This window comes from Mauremys mutica, chromosome 8 (genome assembly GCF_020497125.1).
Source record: "Mauremys mutica isolate MM-2020 ecotype Southern chromosome 8, ASM2049712v1, whole genome shotgun sequence".
NCBI lineage: Eukaryota > Metazoa > Chordata > Testudines > Geoemydidae > Mauremys > Mauremys mutica.
This window is the reverse complement of record NC_059079.1, coordinates 64,819,056-64,833,076: the sequence shown is the minus strand read 5'-3', so window position 1 is coordinate 64,833,076 and position 14,021 is coordinate 64,819,056. Positions and strand designations below refer to the sequence as shown.

General features: G+C 50.4%; 2 protein-coding genes across 4 annotated transcripts; one reads left to right on the top strand and one right to left on the bottom strand.

Annotated features, from left to right (window-relative positions):
* Positions 1-34: 34 nt before the first annotated feature.
* LOC123375393 (allograft inflammatory factor 1-like) lies at positions 35-9,180 on the bottom strand. Of its 2 annotated transcripts, XM_045026226.1 has the most exons (6): positions 9,038-9,180; positions 8,904-8,959; positions 4,420-4,486; positions 3,501-3,542; positions 2,141-2,303; positions 126-899 (listed from the first exon to the last, which is right to left on the bottom strand). In XM_045026226.1, the coding sequence occupies exons 1-6, from the start codon at positions 9,042-9,044 to the stop codon at positions 728-730; spliced, it is 507 nt and encodes a 168-aa protein (XP_044882161.1). In that variant the 5' UTR covers positions 9,045-9,180; the 3' UTR covers positions 126-727. The 2 variants fall into 2 exon arrangements, with proteins under 2 accessions (XP_044882160.1, XP_044882161.1); XM_045026225.1 differs by lacking the exons at positions 8,904-8,959; positions 9,038-9,180 and adding an exon at positions 7,792-7,915 and having other exon boundaries at positions 35-899.
* LOC123375391 (vegetative cell wall protein gp1-like) lies at positions 8,114-14,021 on the top strand. 2 transcript variants are annotated; one of them, XM_045026224.1, is made up of 2 exons: positions 8,114-8,278; positions 11,639-14,020. In XM_045026224.1, exon 2 carries the CDS (start codon positions 11,721-11,723, stop codon positions 12,615-12,617), a length of 897 nt encoding a protein of 298 aa, XP_044882159.1. In that variant the 5' UTR covers positions 8,114-8,278; positions 11,639-11,720; the 3' UTR covers positions 12,618-14,020. The 2 variants fall into 2 exon arrangements, with proteins under 2 accessions (XP_044882159.1, XP_044882158.1); XM_045026223.1 differs by lacking the exon at positions 8,114-8,278 and adding an exon at positions 9,993-10,244 and having other exon boundaries at positions 11,639-14,021.

Below are 14,021 nucleotides of genomic sequence, written 5' to 3'. Positions count from 1 at the left end.
AGGACCTATACTGCCCCCCCAAGACACCCCAGTAACGTAAGCACACCATTTGCCTGAGCTCCATCCAACTCTGGTTTACTGTTTACTCCTTCAGGGACACACTGTAGCTGAAGCAAATAGCGCCAGGCTTGGCCTAAGGACCTCTCACCCAAATGCCCACTTTACTCAGAGGGCACAGACTATCTAGAAACCACCACACACCTGAATTCCCTGCCCCACATTCTAGCTCCCGCACTTCCCTTGGGAGATTGGGGGGAGTGAGTGGGGGAGTCAAACCCAGTCTGGACATTAGGCTCTTGAACAACCTGAGTAAGAACAATGGACAAATACGATTCTAGGTGCTAACCTGGAAGAGCTCAGGTTTATACCAGGCTCTACCACTGACCTGCTGAGAGCTGGGACGCATAACCTCACCTCCCTCTGGCTGCTTCCCTTGCCACCTGTCTGATTATGTTTAGACAGTAAGTTCTTTGGGACAGAGACTGTCTTATGTTCCTACAACACCTTCCACAACAAGGCCCTTAGGTGCAGCTATAATGCCAGCAATCAGCAGTTCTGCTCTTCTGCTGCAGCAGCTCAGACATGCTACAGTGCACTGTTGCTAGGCAGCTCTTTATTGGGGAAGGGCTGAGCTGGATGCACTCTACCACAGTACATTTGGTTTGCCTTCTCAGCAGGCTCTCCAGCCTATGAAGTGAGTCAGTCTCCACATTTCTCGGGCAGCTGGCTAGGTTTCAGAGCAGCCATCAGCTGGAGATGGGGGAGGTGGCGGCGGGAGAGTGGTAAGAGGAGAGGGGACTCCGGAGAGAGTGCATTCCAAGTAGGTTACGTAGGGGCCAGCATCCATCAGGCTGGGCCTCTTCACTGCTCCTCCTCCTTTCCCATTGTAGTGCATGATCCTGGCAGCAGAGAGAGTGAACAGCAGGTCTCATGACAACAGCCAGGGGAACCATGACTGACACATCCTAGCTCTTATCTTTATCCCCAGGTTACAGCTGGGGAAACTGAGGCACAGAAGGGCAGTGACCCAGCAGAGCACTGCCTTCAATACCTCTTATGAACAATTAGTTCCAGACTAAGTCCAACTTCCCCCCCAAACTCTTCTGAAAAGACTCCCCCAGAACAGGAAGATTTGCTTTACTTGTGAAGGTCTTTGGATGACTAACTAGACAGTCTCCCCATTCTCTCTCTCCACCCCTGATCTTTCCACTCAGGCAGGCCAGCTACGTTGAAGTGACTGGTGTCATCTTCAGCTAGACTGCACCAGGGGCTGGGGCCAGAACATGGGCTGCAAAGTCAGCAGGGGAATGTTCACACCTCAAGTGAGTGGTGAAGAGTCTCATGGAGACATCACTGTATAGGGTGAAGCTGGAAATACCTCTGATGCCTCCACCCCTGGAACCTCAAGTTTGGGACCAAATGACTAGAGCCAGGCAGAGTCTGATTTTCAGCTGTCATTCCATGGTGTTGGGCTGATTCAATGGAGACCAGCTTCTGGCCCAGTTCATACTGCCAAGGAGCCACAGTGCGGCCCTCAGACATGACCCCAAGTGCCACTTCCATTGGAGTCCAGACACCACGGCAGGCTGTGGCCCAGGTTGTGTCCTTCTGTACTCTGAAAACTGCTCTGCTGACTTCAGTGGAGTTGTGTGGGATACTGGTTGTGGTAGAACGTGACCTGCAATCTTTAGTCCTCCAGCCCATTGGTAAATGTGGCTAACCATTGACCTCAAATGGATGAGGGAGGTCTGATTCCCTAGTCAGAATAAGTTGTTTTGCCTTGGTAGCACAGAGATACTAAAGTTTCCTTATCAGAGTTGGGCCCCTAGCTTCTTGCATAACGAACCAGCTAAAGGAACAGGCCCAGGGATCACCAAATGGACAGAAGCGCAAGTTTTGCACTAGGTCAGCTCTTCCACCCTCTCTACAACAGCTGTACCATGCTAGTGCCCAGATACTGCAGCGATGGGCAAGTTAGAAATAGCTGCGGATCTCCCATTAGCTCCTCTTGCCCTTTGCTGGAAGGCAAGTGTCACCCAGGGAACAACCAAAACCACAAATCAAATCCTTTCAACCATTAGCATGTTCAGCTCCTTCCCCAGGTCCAAGCCTGGAGATGCAGGTATGCTTTCATACGTACCGTTGGCACATGGTGGATCTGCGGCCCAGCATAACCATAGTGAAGTCCTTGTAAGGGACAGTGCTGCCTGTGTTCCCTGTGATTTCCTGGACCAGTGTCTTGAGCTCCAAGGGGCTTTGGAAAACCCCAAGCTCCTGCAGTATCCTGCTCATTGTTGGATAGTCTGAAACAATACCAAGCTCAGATATGGCCTGTATCACATGATCACAGGGGTTAGAGATGGAAAAGACCTATTTGGCCATTTACCACATCCCCCTCCCCATTGCTGCTCCAGTACTAGTTCTGCATTACTCAGATGTGGGCCTGGAGAGTTTTAAGCAGCATCTACACTGAGCATAAACCCAGTAGAAACAGCTGGGGTGGTTTTAGGTAGGTGCTTTACAATGAAGGAGAGAGCACTACAGAGTAGCATTGGTGCTACTGGATTCCTTAGTCTAAGGAGTCAAAGGAATCTGATATAGTCTTCTAATCTGGGTAGCCCCCTAAAGGCTTTAAGCAAATAGAGTGCAACTTGAACTCTGAGGTGCGGCCATGCTCTCAGTCATCCAGGATTAGTCAACTGAAATGCAAAAGCACCATGGGCAGTGCAGGGGTGGGGAAATTTCAGATTCTCCAACAGGAAGTTGTATAAGTGTGCAGCTGTAGCAGAGACTTTGGACTGGCTACATCTCAGAGAGGCATACAAACCTCATGTGTGGAGGCAAAGACAGCCCACTGCCACCCCCTCAAGAGTTTCCACCTACTTTCTAGAGGCAATGACTCATTACCCATAAGTCTTGCATCAGCTAGTCAAGGAAGCCACCCAGCAAGCACTTGAGCATGGCTTCAAAGTTCTCCCCATCTCAGGGCATCCGGCATTTTTCTCCCTTGTTAAGAAGTATTAAGGGACCCACTGGCACAGGAGAGCTGTGGGACCCGCCTTTGTTCCCCTAGGATGGTAGCTGCCAGCCTCACCACTCAGTCACCATCAGTATGAAAGCTAAGCCCTCAGCACCAGAGACCTGATTCTCTTGCACCAAGGGAGATCTAGTTCCAGGGGAGGGGGAAGACCGCAGCAGGCAGTGGGGTAGACTCAAGGTGCCAATGGGCACAAGTAACCAGCATTGGCATGTTTTGCTTCCGCACAGGGGAGTGAGTATGGGGGGAGGCGGGAGAGGGATCTTCTTGTGAAGGTGCAATGAGCTGCCTAGGACCCCCACCCTTGTGAAATATGGGGATGTTCACTATGCTCAGATTCCACCGAGACATGGACACATCAAACCCCAATAGGCTGGTGCAGCAGATAGGCCTTCAGATCTGCTCTGGCAGAGGAGAAGGAGGGAAGCAGCAGTCACAAGCAAAGAGTTAAGCAACAATTTACCAATTTCTCCTGTGCGTGTGGCATCATATCCCATAAACATGCCTAGGAGAGAGAGAGGAGAGTCATCACCCTGCCTACCAAGGCTGAGTGCAGCATCGACTCATTGATTTACAGCAATAGCCATTCTGCACACACTTCCACAGTGACTGCCTTGCCACCTGTACTGCCAACGTCCCCCACGCTCTGCAGGTGCCTTGTTGAAGAACGGGAGCTGTTTTCCAATGCTAGAATCACTTCGTTCAAAGTTTCTCAAGGGATTTTTTTTTTTTGACAAAAAGGGGGTTTTGTCCCCCTTCTCTCTTGCCACTGAAAGAAGGAGAATGGAGAAGCCTGGCTTCACACACACTATTTTCATTTTTAAAGGCTAGATTTGACCCAGCAGCATTTGTAGTTCACGTGTCAATCCACACATTTCCCATTGGGCATACATAGCTCTTCAGGAGCATTCCCTCAGATTAGCTGGCTTAGCTATCAAGTATTTGATGGTTTCATCTGAGCCTCTTTGATATCAAGAGCCAGATCCTAAGCTGGGATAAGCCAGCAATCAGCAGAACGGTGCCAGTTCACAGCAGATGAGGATCTGGCCCAAAGGCTGTGATGCCCCCACATCACCAGCACATGCCAACTCAACAGTGAAGTTATTTTAACCAGGGGATAAAGTCATGGGCTGCATTTGGCTTGCTCACCCCAAGTCACCAGTTCCCCAGCGAGCAGGGCATGGCACTGGTGGCCAATCTCAACACAGGGTCTGTATGTATTGACTAGTTCTTGGGGGCGGGGAAGAGCATTTTGCACAAATCATTAAACCTCCTGCTGCTTTAGCAATATTCTCCCCTCCCCCAAGCCCAAACACTCAGCTGCATTTTTAGGGAACTAAACCATTTCCTTCTCAGCTCCATTCTCCCTGGGACAGACTCACCCTTCAGCTGATCAAGCTTTGCCTGTAGATTTGGAATGTCTCGGAATGGTTCATCAGCCAGGTACTCCTGTCCAGGCAAGAATGGGGAGTTGGTCACTGGGCTTGGCAATAGCTCACGTTAAGCAATGAGCAAATATCAGTACTCATGTAAGGGGACATGGTGAGAACATATCCAGGTGTCCTCTGGGTCAGTCTATTTCAGTCCTGGGTATGCCCTTTGCCAAGACTCCTTCAGCCTGAACTCCAGCACCCCTGCTATGCCAGGCCAGCTGTGAAATGCCATGGGTTGAAAAAAAGTTTAGCCATGAAAAGACGCCACATAAATACCTGGAATTACTATGAGGAATAATGACAAATTAAAAAAAAAACCCTCTTCCTTGTGTTCTCCTGCTCCAGCCACTGGAAGCTAACCACCACATGCTTTCCAGTTCATTGGCTCAGAGTTATCTCAAACCTCCCAGTGGCTAGTCAAAGTTCAGCCCCTCCCTCCCCCCCAAGGACATTCCAGAGGCAAACAGAAATTGAGTCTGGCATTTTCTTGGACACAATCTTGTTTATTTACAAGGAATGTACGAAGTCTTGCTTCTCTAAATGCAGGAGGGACCAAAATCAGGGGCAAGCTTCTTTGCTTACAGGCCAACTGTCTTTAGCCAGCCCCAGACTCAGAAGCTCTCTAGCATCTTCCAGGGTAATTCACTGTGCTTGTCCTTCTGTCTCCCCCAGGGGCCAGGCCCAGCTGGTCCTGCAGAGTGTGTCACTGTCTGTCTCTCAGGCTGAGATGGGGGAACCGAACCTGGGTATCCCACGTTCCAGGCGAGTGCTCTAACCCCTGAGCTAAAAGTCGGGTTCCTCCTATAGCCAGATTCTGACCAGGACCCGATGGGTTAGGTGGCCTCTGAGCACACCTATCAGATTGGGTACCACAGGTGAGAGAAGCAGAGGAACATCTACCTGTGACAGGTTTGGTCACAGAGACTCCCTTGAGACTGTCACCTGACATGCAGAGACTACCTCTGAGCCCATTTTTCCTGCCATCTAGTGACTCCAAAACCCTGTCTTGTTAAGCCAGACACACCAGTCTGCTCCAACACAGACCCAGGGTCTGAACCACGTGCCCCAAAGCTGCAGACTTAACTGAAAACAGCTTAAGAAGTGCTCCTGTCTCTAGCACCCAGACACCCAACTCCCTATGGGATCCAAACCCCAAATAAATCCATTTTACTCTGTATAAAGCTTATACAGGGAAAACTCCCAAGTTGTCCACCCTCTATAACACCGATAGAGAGATATGCACAGCTGTTTGCTCCCCCAGCTACTAATTACTTACTCTGAGTTCAATAATAAACAAAAGTATAAAAAGTAAGATTTAAGTGGTTCCAAGTAATAACAGACAGAACAAAGTAAGTTACCAAGCAAAATAAAACAACACGCAAGTCTAAGCCTAATACAGTAGGAAACTGAATACAGGTAAATCTCATGCTCAGAGATGTCCCAATAAGCTTCTTTCACAGACTAGACTTCTTCCTAGTCTGGGCCCAATCCTTTTCAGACCAACGTTGTTGCTTATGGCCTGGGTCCTGCAATCACTCACACCCCCATAGTTACAGATCTTTGTTCCAGTTTCTTTCAGGCATGAGAGGCTCTCTCGAGCCAGCTGAAGACAAAATGGAGAGGCTTCCAGGGCCTTTTATATTCTCTCTCTTGTAGGTGGAAACCCCTTTGTTCTTCTGTGCAAAGTCACAGCAACAAGACGGAGTTTGTAGCCATCTGGGCAAGTCACATGTCCATGAATGATTCAGCTTTTTGCAGGCTGATACCATTGTTTACATGTTAGTTTGAATGTTCCCAGGAAAGCTCAGATGTGGATTGGCATCTCCCAAAGTCCATTGCTAGTTAAGTGTTTCTTCATTGGGCACTTACTGAGAATAGTCCTTTCTCAAGAAGCTGATCAAATGCTTCACTGAAGCTACTTAGAATCAAACACATTGAGACAAGTACATAGCCAATATTCATAACTTAAAATACAAAAATGATACAAATATACACACACACAGAGCATAACCAGAAAAGTATAACCTTTCCATAGACACCTTACTTGACCTCCTTTGTACAAGATTTGGTGCAACTATTGGACCTTGGTTGCAACAATGATCTATATGGTCACAGTTCATGTCAATAACATCACACTACCATCTTTCGGTCTATGCCTCATACAACCGCTCTAGGCATCCAGGTACCCATAGAGAGGCAGCAGCATGCATGCCCAGAGGCAGAAACATAGGCATCAAGGGAACTTCCACCCTGAAAATTTAGACATCAAGTGAGTTCAGGCACCTGCAGGGTTTGTCAGGAGCCAAGTGGGGGTTTTGTGGGTTGCAGAGGCACCCAAGTACCTTTGAGGATCTCAACCTAAGTGACTTGCCCTACACGGCACAGGAAGTCAGTGGCAGAGAAAGGGATTGAACCCAGGTCTCCCTAGTCCCAGCCTTGAGCCCTGCCCACTCACTCAGCTACCTTTCCTTTTAGGCCCCAGTTCCTACATCCTCATTTATATCTTGCACTTGTGAGAGCTGAACATACAGGGGGATCCGTTAGACAGCCTCAGCTTCATAAGCCTTAGTATTTTACACAAGGAGAGCAGGGAGGTGATTTGACCTCTGGGCACATGGCACAGGTGAGAGCAGACCTGGAATACCATCTCCAGTTGTGTGTGTGTGTGTGGGGGGGGTGTCAAATTTTAAAGACGATGTGGAAGCGTTGGAGAGGGTGCCAAAGAAAGCCACAAAAATGAGTCAAGGGCTGAAGAAAACATCTTTGCTTGAGCTCTTCGGTCTCTCACAGCATTTAGCTGATCAAAACGATGAAGAGGTGACCTGATTACAGTGCCTAAGTTCCTTCCTGGGGAGAAAACACCAGAGACTACGGAGCATTTTAATCTAGCCAAGACAGGCAGAACAAGACCCCGTGGCTGGCAGCTGGAGCCAGACTCTTCAATTCAGAAAAGGGACACAGGTCTAACCACGAGGGTTAACAATCATAGGAACAAATTCCCAAGGGAACGGGTGGAGTCTCCACCTCTGGGTGTCTGGCTGCCTTTCTGGAGGAGATGCTGCAGCCAGACAAGTTAATGGCTCAATATAGGGGGAACTGTGGGAAATCTAAGGGCCAGAATAGATGACCCAATGGTCCCTGTTGGCCTTGAGTGCTGTGAAACGGGAGAGAAGGCCTGTCACTTTAAGAGGCTGTGGAATGGGAAGACAGCTCATGGCCATGGGCCTGAAGCCACACCCCAGGCCTCTAGAAGGTCACCCACACTTTGAGAACATCTGGATGCCTGTCTTAATGGCAGGACTTGGGCCCAACCCTTATTACCAGCATACACCTCCACTGAGACTCGTTCCCCCATTTTACAGAGAGACCAGCACAGCAGCAGAGCCTCATTTCATGTGAGTGGAGAGTTCTTGCAGCTGTTGGCTCTGCTCATTTACCAGGCTCTCCACCAAAGTCACTTGGGGAGCAGGGCTTCTGTGAACAATGTTGTTACAGAGGTAAAACCACACCAAGCTCACAGCTGGCCAACAGCTGGGTTTCTATTGCTGACCTCCTCACAGGTCAATAATGGAGCATGAAACAGTGTGAGCCAATTAGAGTACATATGCAAATATCTGCATTCTGATTGGCTTAAAGTCAATTTTCTACTAGTGGCTAGCATGTCTGGGGCATCCTCTACTAGAGTAGCTAATGTTACCTTTCTGGACCATGAACTTTGTCTCCTAATGCAGTGAAGAATGTATTCAGAACCCACGTGATACAGAGAGACTTCATTCCACTCATTTATACCAGCCACAGTTACTCCAGGGTAAGAGAAAGTAGAATCAAGTCTTTTTCTTGGCTTAGCTTCGTGATTTGCTTTCCCTAAAGGTGTCTATTGACACTAGCCAATACATGTGTTTTTGTTAAAATAATATACCTGAAGATTTATTAAAGAGTCAACACCTACCTCCTGGGGAAGTTGAGAAGAGACAATAATTAACAGAAATTGTGTATAAATGGGGCATCAGTGAGAATTCTACTAGCATATGGGAGAGCATGAAAGGTTTTTTTCAGTGCTAGGGGTTAGCTGAAATCTCTTGGCAAGCAGTTTATGTGCTTTCTGCATGATCTAAAATGCATCTTATCACAAAAAGATTGCAGAGAAATTCCCTTGGGAAGATAGTCTTAATGAAATAGGATTTTTTTTGTTTTGTTTTGGAGAACTATAAGTCAATTTTTATCTTACCTTACTGTCACAAAGTTGATGACAAAAAGGGAAAATATAGACCACTTTATCATAGCCTGAAGACTCAGGAATCCTTGATTTCATTTTTTTTTTTTTGGTTAAAAAAAAGTTAAAATTGAACATACTGAGACTTTTTTTTTTTAAATCTTGTGTTCCTTATATAAAGGAAGTACATGGTAAGAGATAGAAAATTTACTGCACCTACCTTATTAACTAGACAAAATTCTTTCTCCTGCTTCTCCTGTATTTCACGATCCTTTGCTACAATACATACAAGAGAAAATTTTAAAAAACCTCAAACTAAAACTGTTAAAGTCCAGCAGAAAATTTAGTTTTTACCAGCCATTTTTTTCCTTGCAAAAGAACGAACAGCTCTGTTAGCATAACTGAGCACCCTCCCCTTTATACACTTCAGCAGCTGGCTTGACTTTGGCCTGGGCTAACTGGAGTGATTTGCCTAGTTGAAAGGCAGCTGTCACATTAAGCATATCAGAGTTAAACTGAGGCAACTGAGAATAACAGAAGCAGGGGGGATAAGGTCCTTCGCATGATGCATATCAGCTGATTGCTCTTCATGGGCTGCAGTGTTGTAGCCATGTGGGTCCCAAGATATTAGCGAGACAAGGGGAGGGTCACTTAACTCACATAATTGTGTACTTGGTTATGGGAGAGCAACTAGCTCTGGTTAGTAGAGGGGCATCTGAGCATCGTTAACAAGCTACTTTAAAAATATTGCAGGGGGTTTTATCACTTAAAGTGCGAGTGAAACATTGGGACACAGCTGCAGTGTGTGTTTGGGCTGACAGGAGGCTGGGAGAGGACAGCGTTCAGTAGGCTGTTAGCAGAAAACTCCTTGCATGTCAGGCAGCAGAGCAGCTATTGCTTTGTCTGTTAAGCTCTGCCTTGGTTATGAGGACTGATTATATTCCAGAGGCCCCAGCCAAAGATCAAGGCAGCAGCATTGTGCTAGTTGCTATACAAATACATAGTAAGAGGCAATTGCTGCCCTGGGGAGCTGCTGTAGACAGACATCACCAGCAGAAGGCAGGGCTGCACAGAGGGGTTCGGGGGGCCCAGGGCAAAATCTGAACCTGAGAACCCCCACCCTTCCCAGAATATTACCACCAAGGTGGGAGCTGGAGCTCTGTCATTAACACCCACCCACCTATCAGAATGATCATAAGGAATGTTGGCTGGATTTCACTGGTGCGATCCCAGCTGTGCTGTGTTGGGAGCTGGCACAGGTGTGTGAGAGAGGCCCAGGCAAAAGGCATTTTTGGGTGTGCAAAGCCCCACAATGTGGGCTGGGGGCCAATCCCTGCTCTTGATCGCTGAAGGGTCAATCAGGAGTAGTGTGGCTAACATCAGCTCAGAGCCAGGGCTGGGATGTCCTGGCTTTACCATGTGATGAGGGGCTCAGAACCTTCTGCCACATGTGTTGTGGAGGAAGCCTGCAGCTTGGACTGGAGCGAGCAGCAGAGAGAACAGCTTTCAGTCTGGGAGGAGAGCTGGGTGGCATTCAGGTCTCTGCAGCCTCTTGTGTGGGGTGAGTTCATTTCTGTTCTGTTGTTACTGGGGAGAAACCAGCTAGGGCCAGCGTGGTAAGCGAGGGGTGATACAGTGGCCCCAGCATCAGTGCTCTTAGGGGGTAAAAATCCCCACATCCACTAAGTCACACTCCCCGCCAGGAAATGTCCCTCTCTTTGGGGCCAGGATGCACTTCACAAGGGTCAGCAGTTAGCTGCACCCACGCTAAACACTACAGAAAGCCACAGCCAGGGGAGGTGCAGGGTACAAAGGGTTAATGATGCAGTGTAGAAACAAAGGAAGGATCAATGTGTTTCCTGTGGCTGGCAGAACTGTCCCTGTCTCCAGCGGGTGGCTGGAGCACTGACGAGGTCTATAAGGCTGCTAGTCCTACGTATCAAGGTGGGTTTGATCCCACCGAAGAGCTGCACAGGGGGTTAATGGCAGAGGTGGTGAGACCCTTTCCTGGGGAAAGTGGGGCAGTTCCAGGAGCAAGGCATGACCAGAGGGACGGGGACTGTGTTTTCCAGGAGATTAGAGTGTTCCAGGAGATGAGGAAGTATCTATTGGGTTTTCCGGGAAACGGGGTGGGCGAAGTCCGCCCCATGCTAACGGATCCCCCCCCCAGCCTAAGGGGAGGTTCCACAGGGCCTCAGAAACCCACTAATTGCGGGGGACAACTAATAAAAGAATAGGGACAGGAGTGCGGTCAGAGGGTCATAAGAAGGGAGCCTGACAGGGACACCGAGCAGAGAACCCCGGACAGCGCCCACTGCTCCTCGAAGGCGTCAAGTGAGCCAGCGAACGCTGCCCAGAGGAACAGGAAGGCAGGTGTCTTTTCAATCTCACCCATTTAAAGGAGGAGGCAGGCATGGCTAGATCCTACCCTAGGAAGACAGCAGAGCAGTCCATGCCATAGTCTGAATAGCCCCAGACTGACTGGTGAATCACTACCCTACCCTGAGGTCTTACATATTCTTCTATACCAGCAAATATTGCTTAGCAAAGCCAGAAAGGATGTGGAGGCAGATAGGCCCAGTTCTCCACTTGCCTGCCCAGTGCATGGGGTCAGCATGTAGATCTTTTAGCTGTGGTGTGGAGAATGCCTCCAGGGCTCACCTTGCAGACCCACCTGTGCTGGGATGAGAAGGGGATTGGTGCCCCATAACACAACTCGCCTGAGCTGTGCTCTGGCCTGGGTGCAGGGGGCACGCACTGTGCTGGGTAGGGAGTGGAGCATATACATTTCTGTGCAGGGAGACGGGGATACGCCCTGAGTGGCATGTGAAACTCCTGCAGGCCCTACTCTCTCTCTCTCGCTCTCTGCACGCCAGGGGCTTGGCCACTCAGAGCAGCAAGGTGGAAATAGACCCTCGGAAGCGCCATGTGACCAATTTCTCTTTCCCCCCACAGGCCAGGGAGCAACGAGCTCAGACGCAGATGTGAGCTGATCACGGCGGTGAGGGAAGGACAGAGATGCACTGGGACACCTGCCATGGTTCCCCCTTGTCCTGGTCCAGCCAGCCACGCTGCCTCCTCCCGGGACCCAGGTTCGTCCCTGCGAGCGCTGGGAGATCAGCCTCCATTGCCCAGCAGATTCATGCTTCACCCGCTGGGCCGCAGGACGTGCCCTCACTGGGAGCTGCTGGCTCAGGTTGACCGGAGTCCCACTTCCCCCGTCCCTGCGAGCTGTGCTCTCTACAACCGGCCCCTGAATACAGTCCCTCTGGTGCAGCCCCGGGCTCAGGTGATGGCGAGGCCCACACCTCCCGCCACAGGAAGTCACTATGTCTACCCCACGGCCAGGCCTGCACCTGCATTGTCCCAGGTGGATCACAGCTGTACGCCTCCTTTCTCCACCAGCTGGGGCTTCTACTCCAGGGATCAGAGCTTGTCCCCTCCCTGGGAGCCCATGGAGCGAGCTAAGCAGAGCCCTGTGCTGCCTGTGCCCAGATGCTACGCGGTGTACTCCATGGACAGGAGCTCAGGGCCTTACGTGGCCCACGGGGCTCCAGCTGGCCAGAGTCCTGCTCCACCTGTGCCCAGGACTTACGCCATTTACTCCCTCGAGCGGACCTTGTTCTCTCACCTGGACCCCTCGGTACAGCCTGGGCTGGGATCCTCTTCTGTCCCCGTCAGCTGCGCTGTTTACTCCATGGACAGCTCGTCTCCCAGCCCAGCCCCGCTAGCTCAGCCTGTTCCTGACTCCCCTCTATTCCCACCACTTCTGCTGGCGGTGTACTCTGCGGGCCAGAGGTGCTGTCGTCCTCATCTGGAGCTGCTCTCACAGATTGACCGCAGCTGCACTCCCCCGGTCCCAGCCAGCTGTGCTGTCTTCTCTCGGGACGCTCCACTCAACCCTTTGCCTGGATGGCTCACGCCAAGCAGTTAGCCCCGGGGGCCGTGCTGGCTAATCACCGGAGCAGCAACCCATCAGTTCCATTCCTCCGACTCATCAGGCTTCCTGCCCAGGCCTCCCCTGGCATTGTGGCACCATGCACAACCTGCAGTTCCCTGCCCAGAGGGAGTTTCCTCGCTGCCCCCTGGCACAATTCTCCTGCTTCAATCTCATCACCTCAGAATAAAGCAAGAGCAGCTCACAAGTGGGCTCCACCACCTCTCGGGTGTTCTTGGTCTCCCACAGGGTGCCGGCAGAGCCCCTGCTGGATCCTAAGATCCTAGTGATCCACAGAACAGGGCAGCCCAAGGAACTGGGCAAACAACGCAAGTTTTCTGCCCCCTCACTGTTCTTATAATGGCCTCATCCCAACCTGGCGTGGCCACAAGAGGGTCATGCTGTCACCAGGTCCCGGTCAGTCCTTGGACATCTTGGCTGGGAAGTGCCAGGTGTGCCGTGGGGTCAGTGATGTGACTGCCTGGCTCTCAGAGATAAATAGGACTTGGAGGTATTACCATGTTTCACCCAGGGCCCCAAATGCAGAGCAGCTAGGGGTGACAGTGGGCTTGACTGCCCAGGGCTGGATTTCAAACAATGGCCTAAGGGGGAAAAGGTTCCCTAAGCTAGCGAGGCCCTGGGATTCTCACCATTAACAGAGGGCTGGGTTCCAACCCTCCAACACACCTGCCGTAATATCTGCCCCCACATGGCGTCCCATCAGGCTGACTGGCCCAGAATGCTTTGCCAGTCCCGTATGCCTCAGGCGGCTCCCTTGTCAGAGGTGTTACAGTAGCCCAGGAAGCCACGTAACGTGGTCGCTTCCCACTGGCAGAGTGCCCCGAGAAAGTTATGGCAGGAGGGGAAAATGGGGAAGGGAGGAGTGTGAGAACAGAGGAGACCTCCGGGAAGGAGGAGAACTAGGGGCAGGGCCAGTGGATGGGCTAAAATAACAGAGATTTGGTAAGTTTCTAGGTGAACCGTTGTCCTCTACTCGATTGAAACAACAGCCCAGTGGAGATCATAGACCATGTACTGCTAGCCATGAACAAATGGTGATTCTCCCTTAATTTGAGTGGAGGTGTGGGGCCAGGGGCATGATTTTAGAGCAAATAGGCCTGAGGTCTAACAGTGCTGCAGCTGTGAAGTTTCAAGCAGCCGCAGTGACCTCTCTGCAATTACTTGCTAGCAACAGATCCACTGCAGTCAAACTTTTGCCCCCCAAATAGCTCAAGCACCGAAGCTGCGTGAGACATCACAAATGTTTGAGTGTCTTTTTGGTACCTTTGCACAGCTTAGGGCCGATCTGGACACAGGTTTTGTACTGGTTTGTGGATGGTAGGGCCAGGTAACTGATAGGAACAAGCAGTCGCAACATTAGCACCCATAAAGCAGCGTGGC